Source organism: Tursiops truncatus, chromosome 2 (genome assembly GCF_011762595.2).
Source record: "Tursiops truncatus isolate mTurTru1 chromosome 2, mTurTru1.mat.Y, whole genome shotgun sequence".
Lineage (NCBI taxonomy): Eukaryota > Metazoa > Chordata > Mammalia > Artiodactyla > Delphinidae > Tursiops > Tursiops truncatus.
Genome location: NC_047035.1, coordinates 140,112,786 through 140,131,214, shown reverse-complemented (window position 1 = coordinate 140,131,214; position 18,429 = coordinate 140,112,786). Strand labels below are relative to the sequence as shown.

At 41.2% G+C, this 18,429-nt stretch overlaps 1 protein-coding gene across 4 annotated transcripts in view; it reads left to right on the top strand.

Moving 5' to 3' along the window:
- The first annotated feature begins 2,123 nt into the window (after nucleotides 1-2,123).
- The window catches only part of SEC11A (SEC11 homolog A, signal peptidase complex subunit), a 51,273-nt gene continuing 34,967 nt past the window's right edge, over nucleotides 2,124-18,429 (top strand). The window contains exon 1 of one of the 4 annotated variants that reach the window (XM_019945914.3): nucleotides 2,124-2,303. In XM_019945914.3, the coding sequence (XP_019801473.1) occupies nucleotides 2,253-2,303 (51 nt within the window). In that variant the 5' untranslated portion in view covers nucleotides 2,124-2,252. The remainder of the gene's footprint in view (nucleotides 2,304-18,429) is intronic. The other 3 variants (XM_073801430.1, XM_019945912.3, XM_073801431.1) reach the window with 3 other exon arrangements.

The following is an 18,429-nucleotide window of genomic DNA, read 5'->3' as shown; positions in this document are numbered from 1 at the left end:
AAGAAATGTTTTAAGAACCTAATGTTTTAAAGGTTCATCTGTGTTGTAGTATTTCTTTTTGTTGCTAAATAATATTCCACTGTATGGATATACCATATTTTGTTCATCCCTTCATCAGTTGATGAATATTTGGGTTATTTGCACTTTTTGGTTATTACGAATTATGCTCTCATGAACATTCATGTGCAAGTTTTTGTGTGGACATATGTTTTTCGTCCTCTTAGATATATACCTTGGAGTGGAATTGCTGGTTAATATGGTCAAGATAGTAACTACAGTAATATAGTTAATATGTTTAACCTTTTGAGGAACTGCTCTATTTTCTAAAGTGGCTGCACCATTTTACATACCCACCACCAGTGTTCCATCCTCCCCCAAACTCATAATAAAAACTGTCTTTTTTATTATAACCATCCTCAAATATACTTACCTTTTTATTGTGAAATAATTTTCAATTTAAAGATGCAAGGATAGGGCTTCCCTGGTGGCGCAGTGGTTGACAGTCCATCTACCGATGCAGGGGACACGGGTTCGTGCCTCAGTCCGGGAAGATCCCACATGCCGCGGAGCGGCTGGGCCCATGAGCCATGGCCGCTGAGCCTGCGCGTCCGGAGCCTGTGCTCTGCAACAGGAGAGGCCACACAGTGAGAGGCCACACAGTGAGAGGCCCACGTGCCGCAAAAAAAAAAAAAAAAAAAAAAAAAAAAAAAGAATTGCAAGGATAGTACAAAGAGTTCCAGTGATATTTCCTCACTCAGCTTCCCCTGGTGTGAGATAATCAATATTTTGAAAAAGATAGAAATAATAGCCAGAGACCAGTTCTGGTTTTCTTGTCCTAGGTGTGTGTTAGGTGTGTTACAATTTTTGTATTACTTTAACCATGGTGAAAGTGATAAGCATTCACTAGAAACTGTACTTCTTTTCCCAGTATGATACTGTCTTCTGATGGTGGGCAGCAGCAGCAAGCCACAGCTCCCAGTCAGCCACATGAGCACAGATGGCAAACAACCAGTATACTTACAACCTTTTGTAGCCACACCACCATTGTCTTTCACTTTCAGTACAGTAGTCAATAAATTACATGAGATATTCAACACTTTATTATAAAATACACTTGTGTAGGACTTCCCCGGTGGTCCAGTGGTTAAGATTCCACACTTCCACTGCAGGGGGCACGGGTTCGGTCCCTGGTCCGGGAAGTTCCACATGCTCAGCAGTGCGGCAAAAAAATAAAAACAAAAAACGGTTTGCGTCAGATGATTTTGCCCAACCGTAGGCTAGTGTGTGCTCTGCTTGCTTAAGGTAGGCTAGGCCAAACTACGATGTTCAGGAGATTAGGCGTATTGAATGCATTTTTGACTTATGGTATTTTCAATTTACCATGGGTTTATTGGGAGGTAAGTCAAGGAAGAGCTGTATAGAGACAGAAGTCAGCGATAACAGGGTCACATTATGGTGCCCGAGGTAACAAAACCAAGAGGTTTTCGTCTAGTAGACAATCAGATCCTGTTAGCAAGGTCAATTTCGGGGAGGAAGGGACTACCTCACAAACCGCACTACTGGTGGTCTCATCACACGGTTGTAAGGTTTGGTAGTTTTCTAATCCTACCGGGTTGTTTTCTCTCCAGCCACGAGTTTCTTAAACTCCTGAAAGTGTCAGGCAGTGCTTTGAAAGTCACATCCTCCGCCCTTACCCAACAGCACTTATTTAAACACCTCAGCCGTCAGTTTCCCGTAGCGCAGGAGACCGGCCGCAGCAGAGGAAGCAAGGCCTGTCGGAACATCCAGGGCCACACCCAGACCCACGACCGGGGCCGCTCAGGGGCCTTTTCTGCCCTCAGACTCCAGAAACACGTTTCCCTATTGGCCAGGCGTGCACCAGGGCCCGCCTCCTGGAAGTTGCAGGGCGGCCTCCTATCTAACCCCTAGTGGCGGCCTCCGTGTGGGGCCACGGGGCTGAGAGCGGGAAGTGGGCTTCATTCTCTTCTCAGCAGACGAGGTTAGGGGTACGAGAGCCCTCCTACAGCGAGGTCAGGCGAGGAGGCTGGATTAGGACGGTCGCGAGACCCTTTGTCTGCTCGCCCCGGCGAAGGGGCGGAGCCGCGCCGGTCCCGCCCCGGTCCCGCCCCGGAAGCGGAAGTGCGGACACCCTGAGGTTCTGTCCAGTGAGATCTTGGACCGTGCGCCAGCCGTTCCTCCTGCCGGTCACATCTCGCCGTTTCTTCTGCCCGTGTCCCCTCGCCGGCCCCGCCATGCTGTCTCTAGATTTTTTGGACGATGTGCGGCGGATGAACAAGCGGCAGGTGAGGTTTACCTCCCACTGTTCCCTTCGACGCTGCCACTGCGGTGCCCCGCGGACCTCTGGGCCCCAGTGTGAGGGCCGGAGCGGGTCTGACGCCTGGATTATTCCATCTCTTTGTGGGGTCTGTGTCCAGAGGTAGCTTTATCCGCCCCATATTTTTAGCCGCTGGCTTATACGGGGCCTTCTAGGGGCGGAGCGGGAAGCCTGATCTTCACGTTCCATTGCCCCCTGTGTGGCAGGGAAGCAAGTGGAAACCGTAGGGCTCTTTGTAAGTGGGAGTTGGGGTTGCTTATTGTTTTAGGCTTAGTAAGGCGTCAAACTCGTGATTTCTCCAGTAGCAGCGACTTCCGATGGATTCCAGTAGCTAGGTTTAGCAGTTCACCGCTACTCTGGGATGCTCGGGAAGGCGGTTGTAAGGCCCCACAAAAGCCGTTTGGCTACTTTGAGCCCGTTACAACCCTTCTAGTACAGCTGGGTCTCAGCGGGCTGTCCTGACTTCCTTGAACCACCTCCGAGTTCAGAGTTGAAACGTTTACTCCCCTTGTCCTTGAGTCCGCTTAGCATTAAGGTATACCTCAGGATCCTCGGGTATACCTCCCAGTATTAGTGGTACCGGGATCCTGAAACTTCCATCTCCTGATTTTGTCCTTAAATCTTACTCCGTCTTGAACTTACAGATCATATTCCAAATGGTACTGGGAATACTGTTGTAATTATTTAGTCATTGGGAAAAGTTGCTCCTTTTTGTCTTCTACACCAAGTGTGTCTGTGGAGCCCACTTTTGCTTGCCTCGGACCTTTTTACAGTGTTTTGCTGTTAAGAATTGTCTTGATGTCACTATTAAAGGTTTTTCTCTTGGACTTCTATTATGCACTATTTATATTTACCATTTAGGGAAGAAGATATACAACTTCCCCTTACTCCCCTTCAGACCTCTTCTTAGACATGTTTGCTAATTCCTTCAGTCATAATTGATCATTTTTTCCCCAAATTGCACAAAACGTTTCAGATTCTCACTTGTATAGTGTTTTTTTTTCATCCATATCTGAATTTCTAGGTGCAGAGACATTGCTTTGAAGAAACTCTTCTTTTGGGCCTACTGTTTATTGTACCCTGTGCTAGGTACAATGAGAGAAATGCGAAGATAGATAAGACAGATTCTGCCTTCAAGGAGCATAAATATGTAGATAATGACTAAGGCAAAACAGTAACTATTTTGAGCTCTTGCTATGTGTGAAATGCTTTATATACCTGTGAGGTAGATAATGTTATTCCCATTATACAAGTGGAGAAAATGAGCAACCTCCCAGAGATTGTTAAGAGGGGATGTGAAGGATTGGATAGCATGGGGATGGGATGAGGGAAAGTTAGAAATGAGGTTTTACCTGCACATAATATCTGGGGGAAAAAATTGATACTGACTGTAGGTACCAAGAGCTAATTAGATGAAAAGAGGGAAACTAGAAATTTCATCAAATGTCTGATTAATTTGAGTTGTAATTTTTTTTTCCTGTCAGGTTCATAGAGGAATACTTTAGTACAGTAAACTCCATCCAGGGGAATTCCCTGGTGGTCCAGTGGTTAGGATTCCGCACTTCCACTGGGTGGGGTCTGGGTTTGATCCCTGGTCTGGGAACTGAGATCCCACAAGCTGTGTGGCGTGGCCAAAAACAAACAAACAAACAATTATATACACCCATTACAATCAAGATACAGAACATTTCTGTCACCCACAAGATCCCTTTGTAGTTCATTTCTTTAGCACTTGGCAACCACTGATTTGCTTTTTTGTCAATATAGATGGGTTTGCTTTTTTTTAAAAAAATATTTTATTTATTTAGCTAGCTGCACTGGGTCTTAGTTGCTGCACATGGGATCTTCATTGCGGCATGTGGGATCTTTAGTTGCGGCATGAGGGATCTTTAGTTGTGGCATGTGGGATCTAGTTCCCCGACTAGGAACCGAACCCGGGCCCTCTGCATTGGGAGCGTGGAGTCTTAGCCACTGGACCACTAGGGAAGTCCCTGGTTTGCATTTGATAGAAATGGAATCACAGAGTATGTATTCTTTTGAGCTGTAAGTTTTAATTGATTTTTAAGACCTTACTCAAGACTTTTGTTTACGGTATGTAATTTTTATTTTTGTCTCCTTCACAGTTTTCAAAATTAAAGTGTTTCACTACTTTCATGGCATCCAATACACTGTTGCCAGATTAATGTCTTCTCTCCTGCCCTCCAACCTTCAGTAGATCCCATTGCCTTGTAGGTTAAGTCCAACCCCCTTAGAATGGCATTTGAAGTAAGTCCCAGTCATTTTACAGTCTGCCGTTTCTCACTGTTTCAGTCTTGTCCCAGTTTACTCTTCCTGCCTGTTTCATTTCACTGTGTATATGAACATTGTTCTATTCAAACTTTGTGTACTTAACTGTCTTCAGAACTCCCCTTTTACTATTTGAGTCTTTGTGGACCGCCCTAGACTATTAGGTGATCTCTAAAGGCCTTTTAGCTGTTATGTACTATTCTATTTGTCTTCTCCCCTTTGCAGTGTGGCTCTTTTACTGTAGTGTCAGAGCACAGTGTTCCTGAGGCTTTTCTTAATCCATGAAACCCTGATTTTGTAGTTTGCCTGTTTCTGTGGTAAATACTTCCAACATGGTTGATTTCAAGCTGCTAACATGACATCACTGAATGTGGAATTAGGAAGAAATGTGGTAGCATGCAACTGTAATTTCCACCTTACAGGTAAAATTTAAAAAATAATCTCAAGAACACAGATAATAGTAAAATGTAGTAAAATAGTTAGAAACTGATTTAGAGTATTTATTGACTTTGTTTTTTAAGTAATTTAATTGTACTAATTTTTGATAACACTGTGTTTAACAACCAGCTTGCAAGATTCCTGAAAATTTAGCAGGTTGGCTCCAGCACACCTCTGGTTGTAGGTTAGTTTCTTGATGCCCATTGAGGTAACCTTTGTGTGCAGAAAAGCCTGTTTAGAATTCTTATATTTAAAAACATAATATTCGATTTGTAAAACCTAAAATTTTAAAACAAAGTTCTTAAACCTTTCAGAATCAGTTTTCAAATCTTATCCTATTTAAAATCTAGCAGTTGGTGGGATCTTAGTTCCCTAACCAGGAATTGGACCCGGGCTCTCGGCAGTGAAAGCGCCAAGTCCTAACCACTGGACCGCCAGATTGGACCGCCAGGGAATTCCCAGGTCTAGCAAATTTTAACAATCACTTTTAAGGGCCTTTGAATATTTGGGCTAATTTATAAACAGACATCTTAAAAACGTTAAATTTAACTTATAAATTTAAAGAAGTTCCTTTTTAAGAACATCGATTATTCAACAAACACCACTGCATACTTATATAATTTTTATAAATCTGGAGCTTAGGTTCTCCTAAATGTTTCAACATTTGAATATAAGGTATAAATAGTAAGCTTTCTGATTAAAATAATAAATCTACAATTGATTGTACATTTTAAATTGGAATTACAAACCTGACCTATTACTTTTATATTCCAAATTCTCTTAAATTTTACAAAACTTAAGAAAAACTTACAAAACTTGCAAAAACTTAAGATACCAAATATGCACAGTACCCTTAACATAAAAGTATTAATACTATACATAATCTCCTTTAAGCATTTCTGTTCTTAATTATGAATTTTCCTGGAGTGAAAAGATGCTTATTCACTAAATAAGTATGTCATGCCAAGTAATTTTTATATTATTTTCATGTGTAATTCTCTGCTTGCTGAGAATTCTTAATGATCAGAGGATATTGGCCAGCATGTGACTAGATCCATGTTTGAGCCCTGATGGGACTAATCTGACTTTGACAGAATTTGCTTTATTAGCTCCTCCTTAGGCCTTTTGCATTACTTGATTGAATTTTGCATTTCTTTGGATTTTAATTATCTGTATGTTTTCCTACGTAAATCTGAAGACCCTAGGACTTGGCACGATCCTTTCTTTTTATTTATTTATTTATTTTTTAATATTTTGGCTGTGCCTCACAGCATGTGGGATCTTAGTTCCCTGACCAGAGATCAAACCCCTGCCCCCTGCAGTAGAAGCGCTGAGTCTTAACCACTGGACCGCCAGGGAAGTCCCTCTTTTTATGTTTTTCAGTCTCTTAGGATCCCTTAACTCTTCTTTTTTTTTTTTTTACTTATTATTATTTTTTATTTTGGCTGTGCTGGGTCTTCATTTTGGCACACAGGGTCTTTGTTGTGGCATGCGGACTCTTAGCTGTGGCATGCATGTGGGATCTACTTCCCCAACCAGGCATTGAACCCTGGCCCCCTGCATTGGGTGTGCGGAGTCTTACCCATGGGCCACAAGGGAAGCCCCTCACTTAACTCTTTTTTTTTAAAAATAAATTTATTTATTTATTTTTTTATGGCTGCATTGGGTCTTCGTTGCTGCACGCGGGCTTTCTCTAGTTGTGGCGAGCCGGGGCTTCTCTTTGTTGTGGTGCGCAGGCTTCTCACTGCAGTGGCTTCTCTTGTTGCAGAGCATAAGCTCTAGGTATGCGGGCTTCAGTAGTTGTGGCTCAGTGGCTCTAGAGCGCAGACTCAGTAGTTGTGGTGCACGGGCTCAGTTGCACTGCAGCATGTGGGATCTTCCCAGACCAGGGCTCGAACCTGTGTCCCCTGCATTGGCAGGCGGATTCTTAACCACTGAGCCACCAGGGAAGTCCTGTTCACTTAACTCTTAATGGCTATTGTAGTGATACCTGATTGAATTCCGGATATCTTTGGTAACTTTTTTTTTAATGAATTGGCCCTCTGGTGAAGCACATAGAAGCCTAGATTCTTCCTAGGCTTGGACCTAATATGAGTAAGTGTGCTGCGAATAGGAGGTATATACAGTACAGAGGACAGATCCATTACTTTTTTTGATTATTGAAAACTAATCTGGTCTTGTTTAGGATCAGGAAACTCTTTATCACTGGCAGGGTATAACAATTCAGTAATAAATTGCCAAGTTTCAATGTAGAAACATCAGTCTCTGTTATATACACAAGGAAATCACAAGTAAAATTATGTTAAAAACTGCGCTTACTGTCCTCGAATATATTCTTCTTGAGCATCCAAAAATCATTCTTCATCCTGTATAACTTTGAGCAAATCTAGAATACAGTGCCATAGTAAGGATAAGGCATTTACTTGTTATGGTTCTTAGATACTTCATATTTTTTAGGTTTTTTTTCCCCCATAGTATTCTCTCCATGGACATACAGACAAGCATGATTATTTATTCTCATGCCAGATGGCACAAGCCTCCAACAATAAAGACAAATTCCACTTAAGCAGAAATTATGACCATAACTCTTCTTCAAAAGAGTTGTCTTTTGAGGCTTCCCTGGCAGTCCAGTGGTTTAAGACTTTGTGCTTCCACTGCTGGGGGCACAGGTTGGAACCCTGGTTGGGGAACTAAGACCCTGCATGCCATGCAGTGTAGACAAAAAGAAAAAAAAAAAGAGTTGTCTTTTCTGACTTCAAGGAGGGAGGTGAGGTAGAGTATCCAAACACAGAATATGTTCATGGGGATAGAATGCTTTGTCTGAAAAATTTGGCTTATCGGTCAGGGTTTAGTCTGGGAAGCAGAACCACTATGAATATTTTAGAATTAAGGGATTTATTATAGGAATAAGATTTTATACAATTGTAGGAGAAGCTGGATGAGTCAGGAGTCTAAAACAGAGATGCAGAAACAGAATGTCACCAGTTCTTCTGTAGCACTGTTGTGGGTAGACGGAAGCTTGCCATGGAATCTGGGGCTAGATTCCACATCTGGCTGATGGAGTGGAATCACACCAAAGGAGAGTAGATGAAGTCTGTGGAAGGCTGTTGCCTCTACAGCTCGTTTCTGGATGTGGAGCAGGGGAATGCGAGGACAAACTGGATTCTGCCAGGCCTTTAATGTCTGTCTCTCACCATGTCTAACCACAGTGACCTTCAGCATAATAGCAGCTGCTGCTACTCTTTCACCTTCTAGGTCTTGGGCAGCTTTCTCTTTGCTAAATCTAATTCAGAACCATACATGGAGGGGGGTTTGGGGAAGCCTAGTTCTAGCTAAGCCAATTTGGCAAAACTACTGTAGTTTTCAAAACTATTATAGTCTGCCCTTTGTCAACTCAGCATTTATACACACCTCTTTTAATCATATTTCACTTTTCAAATAAACATAAAAGCAAGATTATACTTCTGTCTTATATGCAGCTTTCCTTTGTTTCTGTAATTGGCTACATGGTTGTAGCTGTCATCTTTCTTCTTAACCATTCCACATTCCTTTTGCTCTCAGCAGGATCCTAAGTTGGTCATAGTTTCTTGCCTTACCCAAACCGTGATTATTAAAGGGTAATGTCATGAGGAGTCCTGCCTGAACTGGATTGTTATAGTTTTCACTAACTTTTATTGTAAGACATGGAAGTACTAAGAAAGGCCTCAGAGGATTCTTTATATTCCTATATATTCACTTCCCTCATTATGTAGTAACAAACCTCTGTTTTTCTCTGATGGTCAGGGTCAATCCCCTTTGCCAGTAAATAACCACCCCATTCCCTGCATTTTGGTTCACTGGCATGAGTATCCCAAAGTGGCAAGGGGGCAGACTCAACTTCCAGTTTAATGGAACCACTGTGTCTCCTGGTGGAAGAAAATCTCCTTTAGGAGTGAAAACTTCTGTTTTTTGGCTGCGCTGGGCAGCTTGTGGGATCTTAATTCCCCGAACAGGGATTGAATCCGGGCCATGGCAGTGAAAGCGCCAAGTCCTAACCACTGGACCACCAGGGAATTCCCAGGAATGAAAACTTCTAAACCAGCAGCCAAAACTATGAGGCTGGGAAGCAGAAATTTCACTAGCAGATTATTAGTAGTGGGAGGAGTCACTTCCATTCCCACCCTTTAATTCTGGACTAGTGAATCCTACTTACAGAAGATATTGGTTGCTGATTAAGAGCATATAACACATACTGGAGGACATTAGACATTATCCCAGCCCAACAAAGTGTTGCTGCTGTCTGGCTGGTACTGTAGCTGTCTTCAAAAGGCCATTTGTATCACTCAGAAGATAGAAACAACACCAGTAATTGAACAGGGAAAAATTAAATACAAAGAATTGTTAACTGGCAAAGATGCTCAACCACTAAAATGTGTAAAAGAGGACTCTTAAGGTGTTCAGAAATAGCGTATGCAGAAAACAGTTATTACCTTCTAGGATAAGGGAGTGAACAAAGAAAGAACTAGCAAAATACCTCCCTCCAACCCCCTTCACCCCTTCTTAACCGGAGATGTAGACCTCTTTGGAGAGGGTGTGGCTGTCACAGGGACTTGCAATGACATTTGCCAGAGCAGTGAGCTGGAGCTGGACCTTAGAAGTGGCCCGCTGGGAGGTTGAGAAATTTGCCAGAGTGTGTGTGGGCAGGAGTCAGTCTGTGATGGTCTCTGAAGTGAGTAATAAGAGACCTCCAGTACACAGATCCACTAGCTACTGGGTGAAATAAAAACACTCCATGGGAAGAGAAGCCCCTCCCACTCTCTATCACCTTGCTGTGGCCCTGCAGTCCCTTTATTAATAAAACCTAACATCATTGAGCCAACTGGAAAAGGTGCCCTTGTTTATAGGCTCAGCCTGGTAACACAAAGAAGGATGGATTTGGTGCTGAGAGACAATAAATTGATAATGCCTACTGTTCCACTGTTCTTTCAGGCCAGCCACTTAAGATGATGGAGGACACAGTAAGACCAGTGAAATTCATGACCATGTGCCCACTGTTGTGCTTTAATTACCTATAAGTTCCCTGGTCAGAATCAGTGTTGTATGGAATACCATGATGCGGAATAAGGCATTCTGTAAGTTCATGAATGGTGGTTTTGACAGAAATACTGAGGACAAGGAAGACAGATCCATATACAGAGTCTATTCTAGATAGAAGAAATTGCTGCCCCTTCCATGCTGGAAGTGATCCAGTATCAGGAATGGTGGCATTGTTGGTCTTTGCAGTTGGCAGTCTAGGCACTCATCATTGGCTAGAACCAAACTGGTCTTGGTGAGTGAAAGTGCACATTGCTAACCTTCATCTTGGCTGCTACAGCCACTTTGATCATGAGTCCATTGGGTAAGACATGGATGGCTAGGGAAAGAGGCCGCTGACATCCACAAAACAGGTAATTTTATCCACCTGATTATTAAGATATTCTTCTGCTGGGGTAATTCTTTGGTGGGACACAAATATCTTCACATTCTATGTACCTACTTGGAAAGCTCCATCCACATACCTTTTCCGCAAACCTCTTGTCTCTAACTTTCCAGTGATATATCTTCCAAGTCCCTGGCCATCCAGCCAAATTGCTGGTCACTCTTGAATCAGTGTAAATCCACACCTGTGGCCATCTCTCCTTCCAGGAAAAGCAAACAATTATTGTATCACTTGAAGTTCTGCCCCTGGGAGGATTTCCCTTCATCATAATCCTTTATGGTGAACCCTGAATGGGGATGTCATGGCACAGCTGTCTACTTTCAGTTGGTGCTAGATGGTTCATGTAGAACCATCATCTAAACACCAGGCCTAAAGTCTTCTTTAGTCAGCTGGTCATAGGGAACTCCCCATGAGGCGAGAGGTGTAAGCTGAGAGAGAAGAAGCAATGTAGCATGAGTAGGAGCCATGAGTATCTGAGTCACTTGTGTCTCATACAACTTACTTGTGTCTTCAGGACCTGCTTGAGCCCAATCTTGTATATACTACTAACAGTGGATGATGGAGTACTGCTGTGAATGCCCAACTTTATGGCTTGGTGGATCTGGCAGCATCCAGTTCATGCTGAGGAGTTCAGGTTATATGGTAACTTGGTGATCCATGGTCTAGTGTTTAGTCTCTTCTAGAATTCAGCAGCTAGCTAGAAGCTGTTACAGAGGAGGAGAATAGTTCTCCAAAGGATAGCATAGCTTTGCCCCCAAATTCAAAGACCTGTGCTGTTGTTCACCCATAGAGGACTGCCAGAGGCTCTCCATCTGTTACAGGTATTTCAGTTACCATGAGATCTGCTGGGTGTTATGGTCCAAGTGATAGAACAGCTTGATGGGAGCTTGGACCTGTTGCACAGCCCTCCTCAAAACTGGATCAAAATTGGTTTACTAGGTCAATACATTGGAGTAGCACACCCAAATGAGGTATATGTTGCCTCCAAAATCCAAAGAGGTCCACTAGGCTTTAAGTTTCTTGGTAGTAACAGGAACCAGATGCAGCAACTTGTTCTTCATCTTGGAAGGGATATCTTAACATGACTGGGACCACTGAACCCCAAGAATTTTCATGGGGATAGGAATTTCTGTGGGATTTATTTCTCACGCTCTGGCCACATATGTGTTTACCAAGGTGTCTAGGTCATGAGCTTCAACCACCCAGTCTAGTCACTGTGATATCATCAATATAGTGAACATGTTTACTCTGTGAATGTTGGACCAATCAAGGTCCCCATGGACCTTTATGATAGAAAGCTCTAGGGCTAATTGAGCCCTCAAGTAGGCTCTGCCACCAAAAGCATACTGCTTCTGGTGGTCTTATTTCTCTTGCTATAGGAGTCCTCAGGGATAGGAAACTGTCAAAAACGCGGAATGAGTCTCTTAAGTTGGAACTGCTAGAAGCTGATGATTGTCTTACTAAGACAGGGAACCTAACTTTTTATTTTAATCATCTAGACTTATTAAGAATATGTAACTTTTAGTTTTGATTGGTTATGCAGTTATTGCTACATGTAGTAGCATTGTTAAGGACTATGATATTCTGCATTACAAGCTAAATTATGGTTTGAGCCTAGAATACCACTTGTAGCAAGAAATAGGAGTGGAGAAGATAGCAAGAGCCAGATCATGGAAGGCCCTGTATACTCGGAGGTTCAGAATTTATCCTATAGGTAGTGAGAGACGTTTGTTTTTTTTTTTTTTTTTTGCGGTACGCGGGCCTCTCACTGTTGTGGCCTCTCGCGCTGCAGAGCGAAGGCTCAGCGGCCATGGCTCAGGGGCCTAGCCGCTCCACGGCATGTGGGATCTTCCCAGACCGGGGCACGAACCCATGTCCCCTGCATTGGCAGGCGGACTCTCAACCACTGCGCCACCAGGGAAGCCCTGAGAGAAGTTTCTGAGCAGACACCTCAATAATTTTATTTTCACTTTGCGAACAATAATTATATATAGGTGGATGAATTAGAAGGATACAAGTCTAGAGGTAGGACTCTCAGATTGTTTCAGTAGTCTGTGTAAGAGGAGATGAGACGTGAAGGCAATAGTCATAGAAATAAAGCCAATGGGATGGATGTGAGAAATGTTGGGGAGATAAAATTTAGAGGACTTGGGTGGATGGTGATACTAATCACCAAGAGAATGTGGGAGGAGGAAGAGATTTGAGGAAAAGGATTGAGTTCAGCTCTGGATGTGTTGAATTTAAGGTGTCTGTTTAACATCTAGGTGATTTTTAGTAAGTAATTGGATATACATACCAATTGGATATAATTGGTCTGGTATGGAGAAGAGATTTGGGTGTCATCAGCATATATGTTGTAATTGAAACCATGAATAGACAAGATTGCATGCAGAATGGAAAGAGAAAAGGGCAAAGGTTGGACTGCTAGAACACTTGTATTTAATGGGATGCCAGAGAAGAGGTCAGGGTCTGAGGTCGGTGACATAGAAACCAAGGGATGAGGGAGTTAGAAGAAAGTTAATCAAGTGTCAAGTGACTCAGAAAGACAAGGTAGTTAAAATAAGTTCATGGACTCCCTCTTCTGTTTTTTTAAAATTAATTAATTAATTGATTGATTGATTAATGGCTGTGTTGGGTCTTCATTGCTGCATGCAGGCTTTCTCTAGTTGTGGCGAGCCGGGGCTACTCTTTGTTGCAGTGTGCAAGCTTCTCATTGTGGTGGCTTCAGCACGGGCTCTAGGTGCGTGGGCTTCGGTAGTTGTGGCACGTAGGCTCAGTAGTTGTGATGCATGGGCCTAGTTGCTCCACGGCTTGTGGGATCTTCCTGGACCAGGGCTTGAACCCATGTCCCCTGCATTGGCAGGCGGATTCTTAACCACTGCGCCACCAGGGAGGTCCCCCTCTTCCTGGTTTTTAATGAATAGTTTAAATAGGTAATATATTTACATTGTTCTCCCCCACCCCCACAAAAAAGTGAGAGTGACGTTTTCCTATAGTCTGCCAGCATTGTGTGTTTTCAGACTTAGATTTTTGCCATTCTAATAAATGAAAAGTGGTATCTCAGGACAGTCTTACTTTGTATTTCCCTCATTATCAGTTTGGTTGAACATATTTTCATATGATTTTGGAGTTGTTTTTATTTCATTTTCTGTGAACTAGCAGTTCATAATCCTTTGCCTATTTTCCTTTTGGATTGTTGTTATTGATTTCTAGGAGCTGTTTATAGGAAGATTAGTCTTTTGTCGTATATATTGTAAATATTTTCTCCCAGTTTGTCTTTTGATTTAGCTTATAGTATAATTTGCCATGCATAGTTGTCAGATTTTTTTGGTTATTTGCTCTTTTATTTTGTTTTGGGTAGCCAAATTTACCCATCTTTTCTTCATGGCTTCTGGATTTCAGGTCAGTTTAAAAAACCTCCTTTACTTCAAGGCCTTTCCTACTTTATTTTCTTCTATTACTTTTGTGACTATGTGCTTTAAAAAAAAACAGCTTTATTGGCATATAAAGTATAAAATTCACCCATTTTAAGTGTATAATTCATGGTTTTTAGCAAATTTATAGGGTTGTGCACCTATCACCACAATCCAGTTTTAGAACATTTCCATCATCCCTGAAAGATCCTTCGTGCATTTTTACAGTCAATGCCTGTTTCCACTCACAGCCCCAGACAACCACTAATCTGCTTTGTATCTCTATGATTTGCCTTTACTAGACATTTTATTTTTTATTTTATTTTTATCAACAATTAGCTTTTATTAAATCATTTTATATAAATGGAATCCTGTAAAATGTAGTCATTTGTAGCTGGTTGCTTGCTTTTTTATTTTTGGCTGTGTTGGGTCTTCATTGCTGCATGCGGGCTTTCTCTAGTTGCGGTGAGCAGGGACTACTCTTCCTTTAGGTGTGCGGGGCTTCTCATTGCAGTGGCTTCTGTTGCAGAGCACAGGCTCTAGGTGCACAGGCTTCAGTATTTGCAGCACATGGCCTCAGTAGTTATGGCACTCAGGCCCTAGAGTGCACAGGCTTCAGTAGTTGTGGTGCGTGGGCTCAGTAGTTGTGGCTTGCAGGCTCTAGGGTGTAGGTTCAGTAGCTGTGGGGCATGGGATTCATTGCTTCGCAGCATGTGGGATCTTCCCGGACTGGTGATCGAACCCGTGTCCCCTGCATTGGCAGGAGGATTCTTAACCACTGTGCCACCAGGGAAGTCCCTGATTGCTTTCATTTCACATGATTTTTTTAAATTGTGGTAATATATACATAACAAAATTTTCTATCCTAACCATTTTTTAAACTTTATTATTTATTTATTTTTAATGGAAATGTCGTTGATCACAATATTGTGTTAGTTGCAGGTGTACAGCAAAGTGATTCAGTTATACACAAATATATATGTATCTATTCTTTTTCAGATTCTTTTCCATTATAGGTTATTATGAGATATTGAATATAGTTCCCAGTGCTATACAGTAGGTCCTTGTTGTATCTTAACCATTTTTTAAGTGTAGAGTTCAGTAATGTTAAGTACATTCACATTGTTGAACAACCCGTCTCTAGGACTCTTTTTATCTTGCAAAATTAGAACTCTGTACTCATTTAAAAACTCCCCATTCTCCCCTTCCCCCAGCCCATAGAAACTACCATTGTACTTTCTGTCTCTGTGAATTCGGCTTTTATTAATTTTTTTCTCATTATTTGTTTTCTATTTCACTGATTTCTGCTCTAAACTTTATTTCCTTCCTTGGTTACTTTGTGTTTAGTTTGCTATATTTTCTAGTTTCTTAAAGTGGAATCTTGGGTTGTTGGATTAAGGTCTTTCTTTTCAAATATATGTATTTAAAGCTATAGATTTGTCTCCAAGCAGTACTTTAGCTACATTACAGAAATTTTGACATGTTGTGTTTGTTTACACTCAGTTTAAAATATTTTGTAATTTCCCTGTGGTTCCTCTTTGAACCATGGGTTATTTGGGAAAAAATGTTTCTAAGTATGTATTTGTGGGTTTTTCAAATTTCTCTCCAGCGCTGATTTCTAATTTAATTATATTGTAGTTGAAGAGAATAGTTTGTATGATTACAGTGTTTTAAAATTGAGTCCCCTTTTAAAATTTGCCTAGAGCCTGGTCTCTGGAGAATGTTTCATGTTTGTTTGAAAAGAATGTGTATTCTCCTGTGTGGGGTGGACTGTTCTATAGATGTTTAGTTGGTTGAGGTATTCAAGTTTTCTATATCCTTGCTGATTTTCTGTCTTATTCTATCAACTATTAAGAAGAGGATGTTGAAGTCTCTAACTTTCTATCCTGAGATAGATCCTACTTGGTCATAAGGTATATATTGTTTGGTCTAAACATTTACTAAAATGTTACAGATACTTTTTATGTCTATATCCGTGATACCATTCTGTGGTTTTCTTGTAACATCTTTATCTGATTTGGGTATCAGTAATGTTGGCCTTCATAAAGTGAGTTGGGAAGTAGTCCCTCTTCTTCAGTTTTCTGGAAGAGTTGGCATAGAATTATGATTTTTTCCTTTAAATGCTCGGTAGAATTCATTAGTGAATACTGTCTGAGCCTGGAGTTTTTCTTTGTGGGAAAGTTTTTAAATCATAAATTCAGTTTCTTTAATAGGTCTGTTCAGGTCTATCTATTTCTTCTTCAGTGAGCTTTGGTAGCGTGTATTTCAAGAATTAATATATTGGTATAAAGGTATTCACAATACTTATTATCCTCTTGATATTTGTATATTAATACAAATTAATAAGTATTAGTCTAGTGATGTCACCTCTCTCATTCCTTCCTGATATCAGTAATTCATATCTTTCTTTTTTTCCTCATTAGTCTGGCTAATGGATCTCCTCAAAGAACCAACTTTTGGTTTGCTTTTCTTTACTGTTTTCCTGTCTTCAGTTTCACTTATTTCTACTCATATTTTTAGTATTTCTTTTTTGTGAGTTACTTTGGATTTCATTTGGCTTTCCTAGTGTTTTAAGGTGGAAGCTTAATTTGGGAAATCCACAAATATTTGGAAATTAAACAGTGCATTTCTAAATAACCCATGGGTCAAAGGAGAATCACAAGGGAAATTGCAAAATATTTTGAACTGAGTATAAACAAAAACACAACATATAATTTGAGACATTTCTGTTTTCTTAACATAGGCCTTTACTACTATAAAATTCCCTTTACATACTACTTTAGGTGCATCCTACAAATTTTGAAATGTTGTATTTTTATTCTCTTGATTTCTTCTTTTACCATGGGTGATTTAGAAGTGTTATTTGATTTCTAAACATTTGGGGGAATTTTTCAGGTATCTTTCTGTTACTGATTTCTATTTTCATTCCATTGTGATTGGAGAATACTCTTTGCATAATTCAAATCCCTTTCTATTTATTGAGATTTGTTTTGTGGTCTTGAATATGGTCTATCTTGGTGAATGTTCTCTGTGTACTTAAAAGGAATGTGTATCTGCTGTTGTCGGGCAGAATGTTCTGTAAATATCAGTTAGGTCAAATTGGTTGGTAGTGTTGTTCAGATCTTCTCTATGCTTATTGATTTTTTTGTCTTCCTGCTGTATCAGTTATTGAAAGGGGGTGTTGACATTTCTGACTGTAACTATGGATTTTTCTGTTTCTCCTATTCTTTTCCATTATGGTTTATCGCAGGATATTGAATATAGTTCCCTGTAGTATACATTATGCTATACATAAACTTGTTGTTTATCCATTCTTAATGTAATAGTTTGCATCTACCAACCCTAAACTCCCAATCCATCCCTCTCCCTCCCCCTCCCCGCCTTGGCAACCACAAGTCTGTTCTCTATGTCTGTGAGTCTGTTTCTGTTTTGTACATAGGTTCATTGTGCCATATTTTAGATTGCACATATAAGTGATATCATATGGTATTTGTCTTTCTCTTTCTGACTTCATTTAGTATGATAATCTCTAGTTGCATCCTGAAATAGTTTTTTATTGCTATGACTTCAGTTTCACTAAACTTTTCTTCTGTGATGTCTAATCTGCTGTTATTCCATTCTGTGTGGTTTTCAGACAAGATTGGGTGCTTTCAGGGTGGTATGCTGTGTGGTTTTCATTTCAGACATATTCTTTTTCATCTCCAGAGGTTTGGGCTGGGTCTTGGATATATTTTCTATCATCTAAGTCTCTATTTAATGTGCTTAGTCTTTCCCCCTACCTTTTATTTTTATTTCTTTTGCCACACCACACAATTTGTGGGATCTTAGTTTCCTGACCAGGGATTAAACCTGGGCCATGGCAGTGAAAGCACTGAGTCCTAACCACTGGACTGCCAGGGAATTCCTGTTTCAAGGCTTTTTTTTTTTTTTTTGGCGGTACGCGGGCCTCTCACTGCCGTGGCCTCTCCCGTTGCAGAGCACAGGCTCCGGACGCACAGGCTCAGCAGCCATGGCTTATGGGCCCAGCCGCTCCACAGCATGTGGGATCCTCCCGGACCGGGGCACAAACCCATGTCCCCTGCATCGGCAGGCGGACTCCCAACCACTGCGCCACCAGGGAAGCCCTCAAGGCTTTTTTAAAAGGCTTTGTTAGGCAAGTCCAGTGCAGCCTTCAGTCTAAGGTTAATTTTGCACTACAACTGAGCAATAACTTTTGAGTATGCTATCCAAAGCCCATGTGTTACGAACATTTCCACTCTGGCTGGTGGAAGCAAATTATCCCTGCCGCATATGAACTTTTAGAATTGTCCTATCTGCTCCTTTTAGTTGGTTCTTTTTCCGTCCTTGGTACTTCCCTGAAATGCATGTGCTGATCATTGCTGATCATCACTCAGCTGAAGACTTGAGGAGAGACCATCTGTAGATCTTTGTGTAGTTCTCATTTCTGTACTGCCCTACAATCTTAAGTTGCCTTCACTTCCCCAAACTCCCAGTTCTTT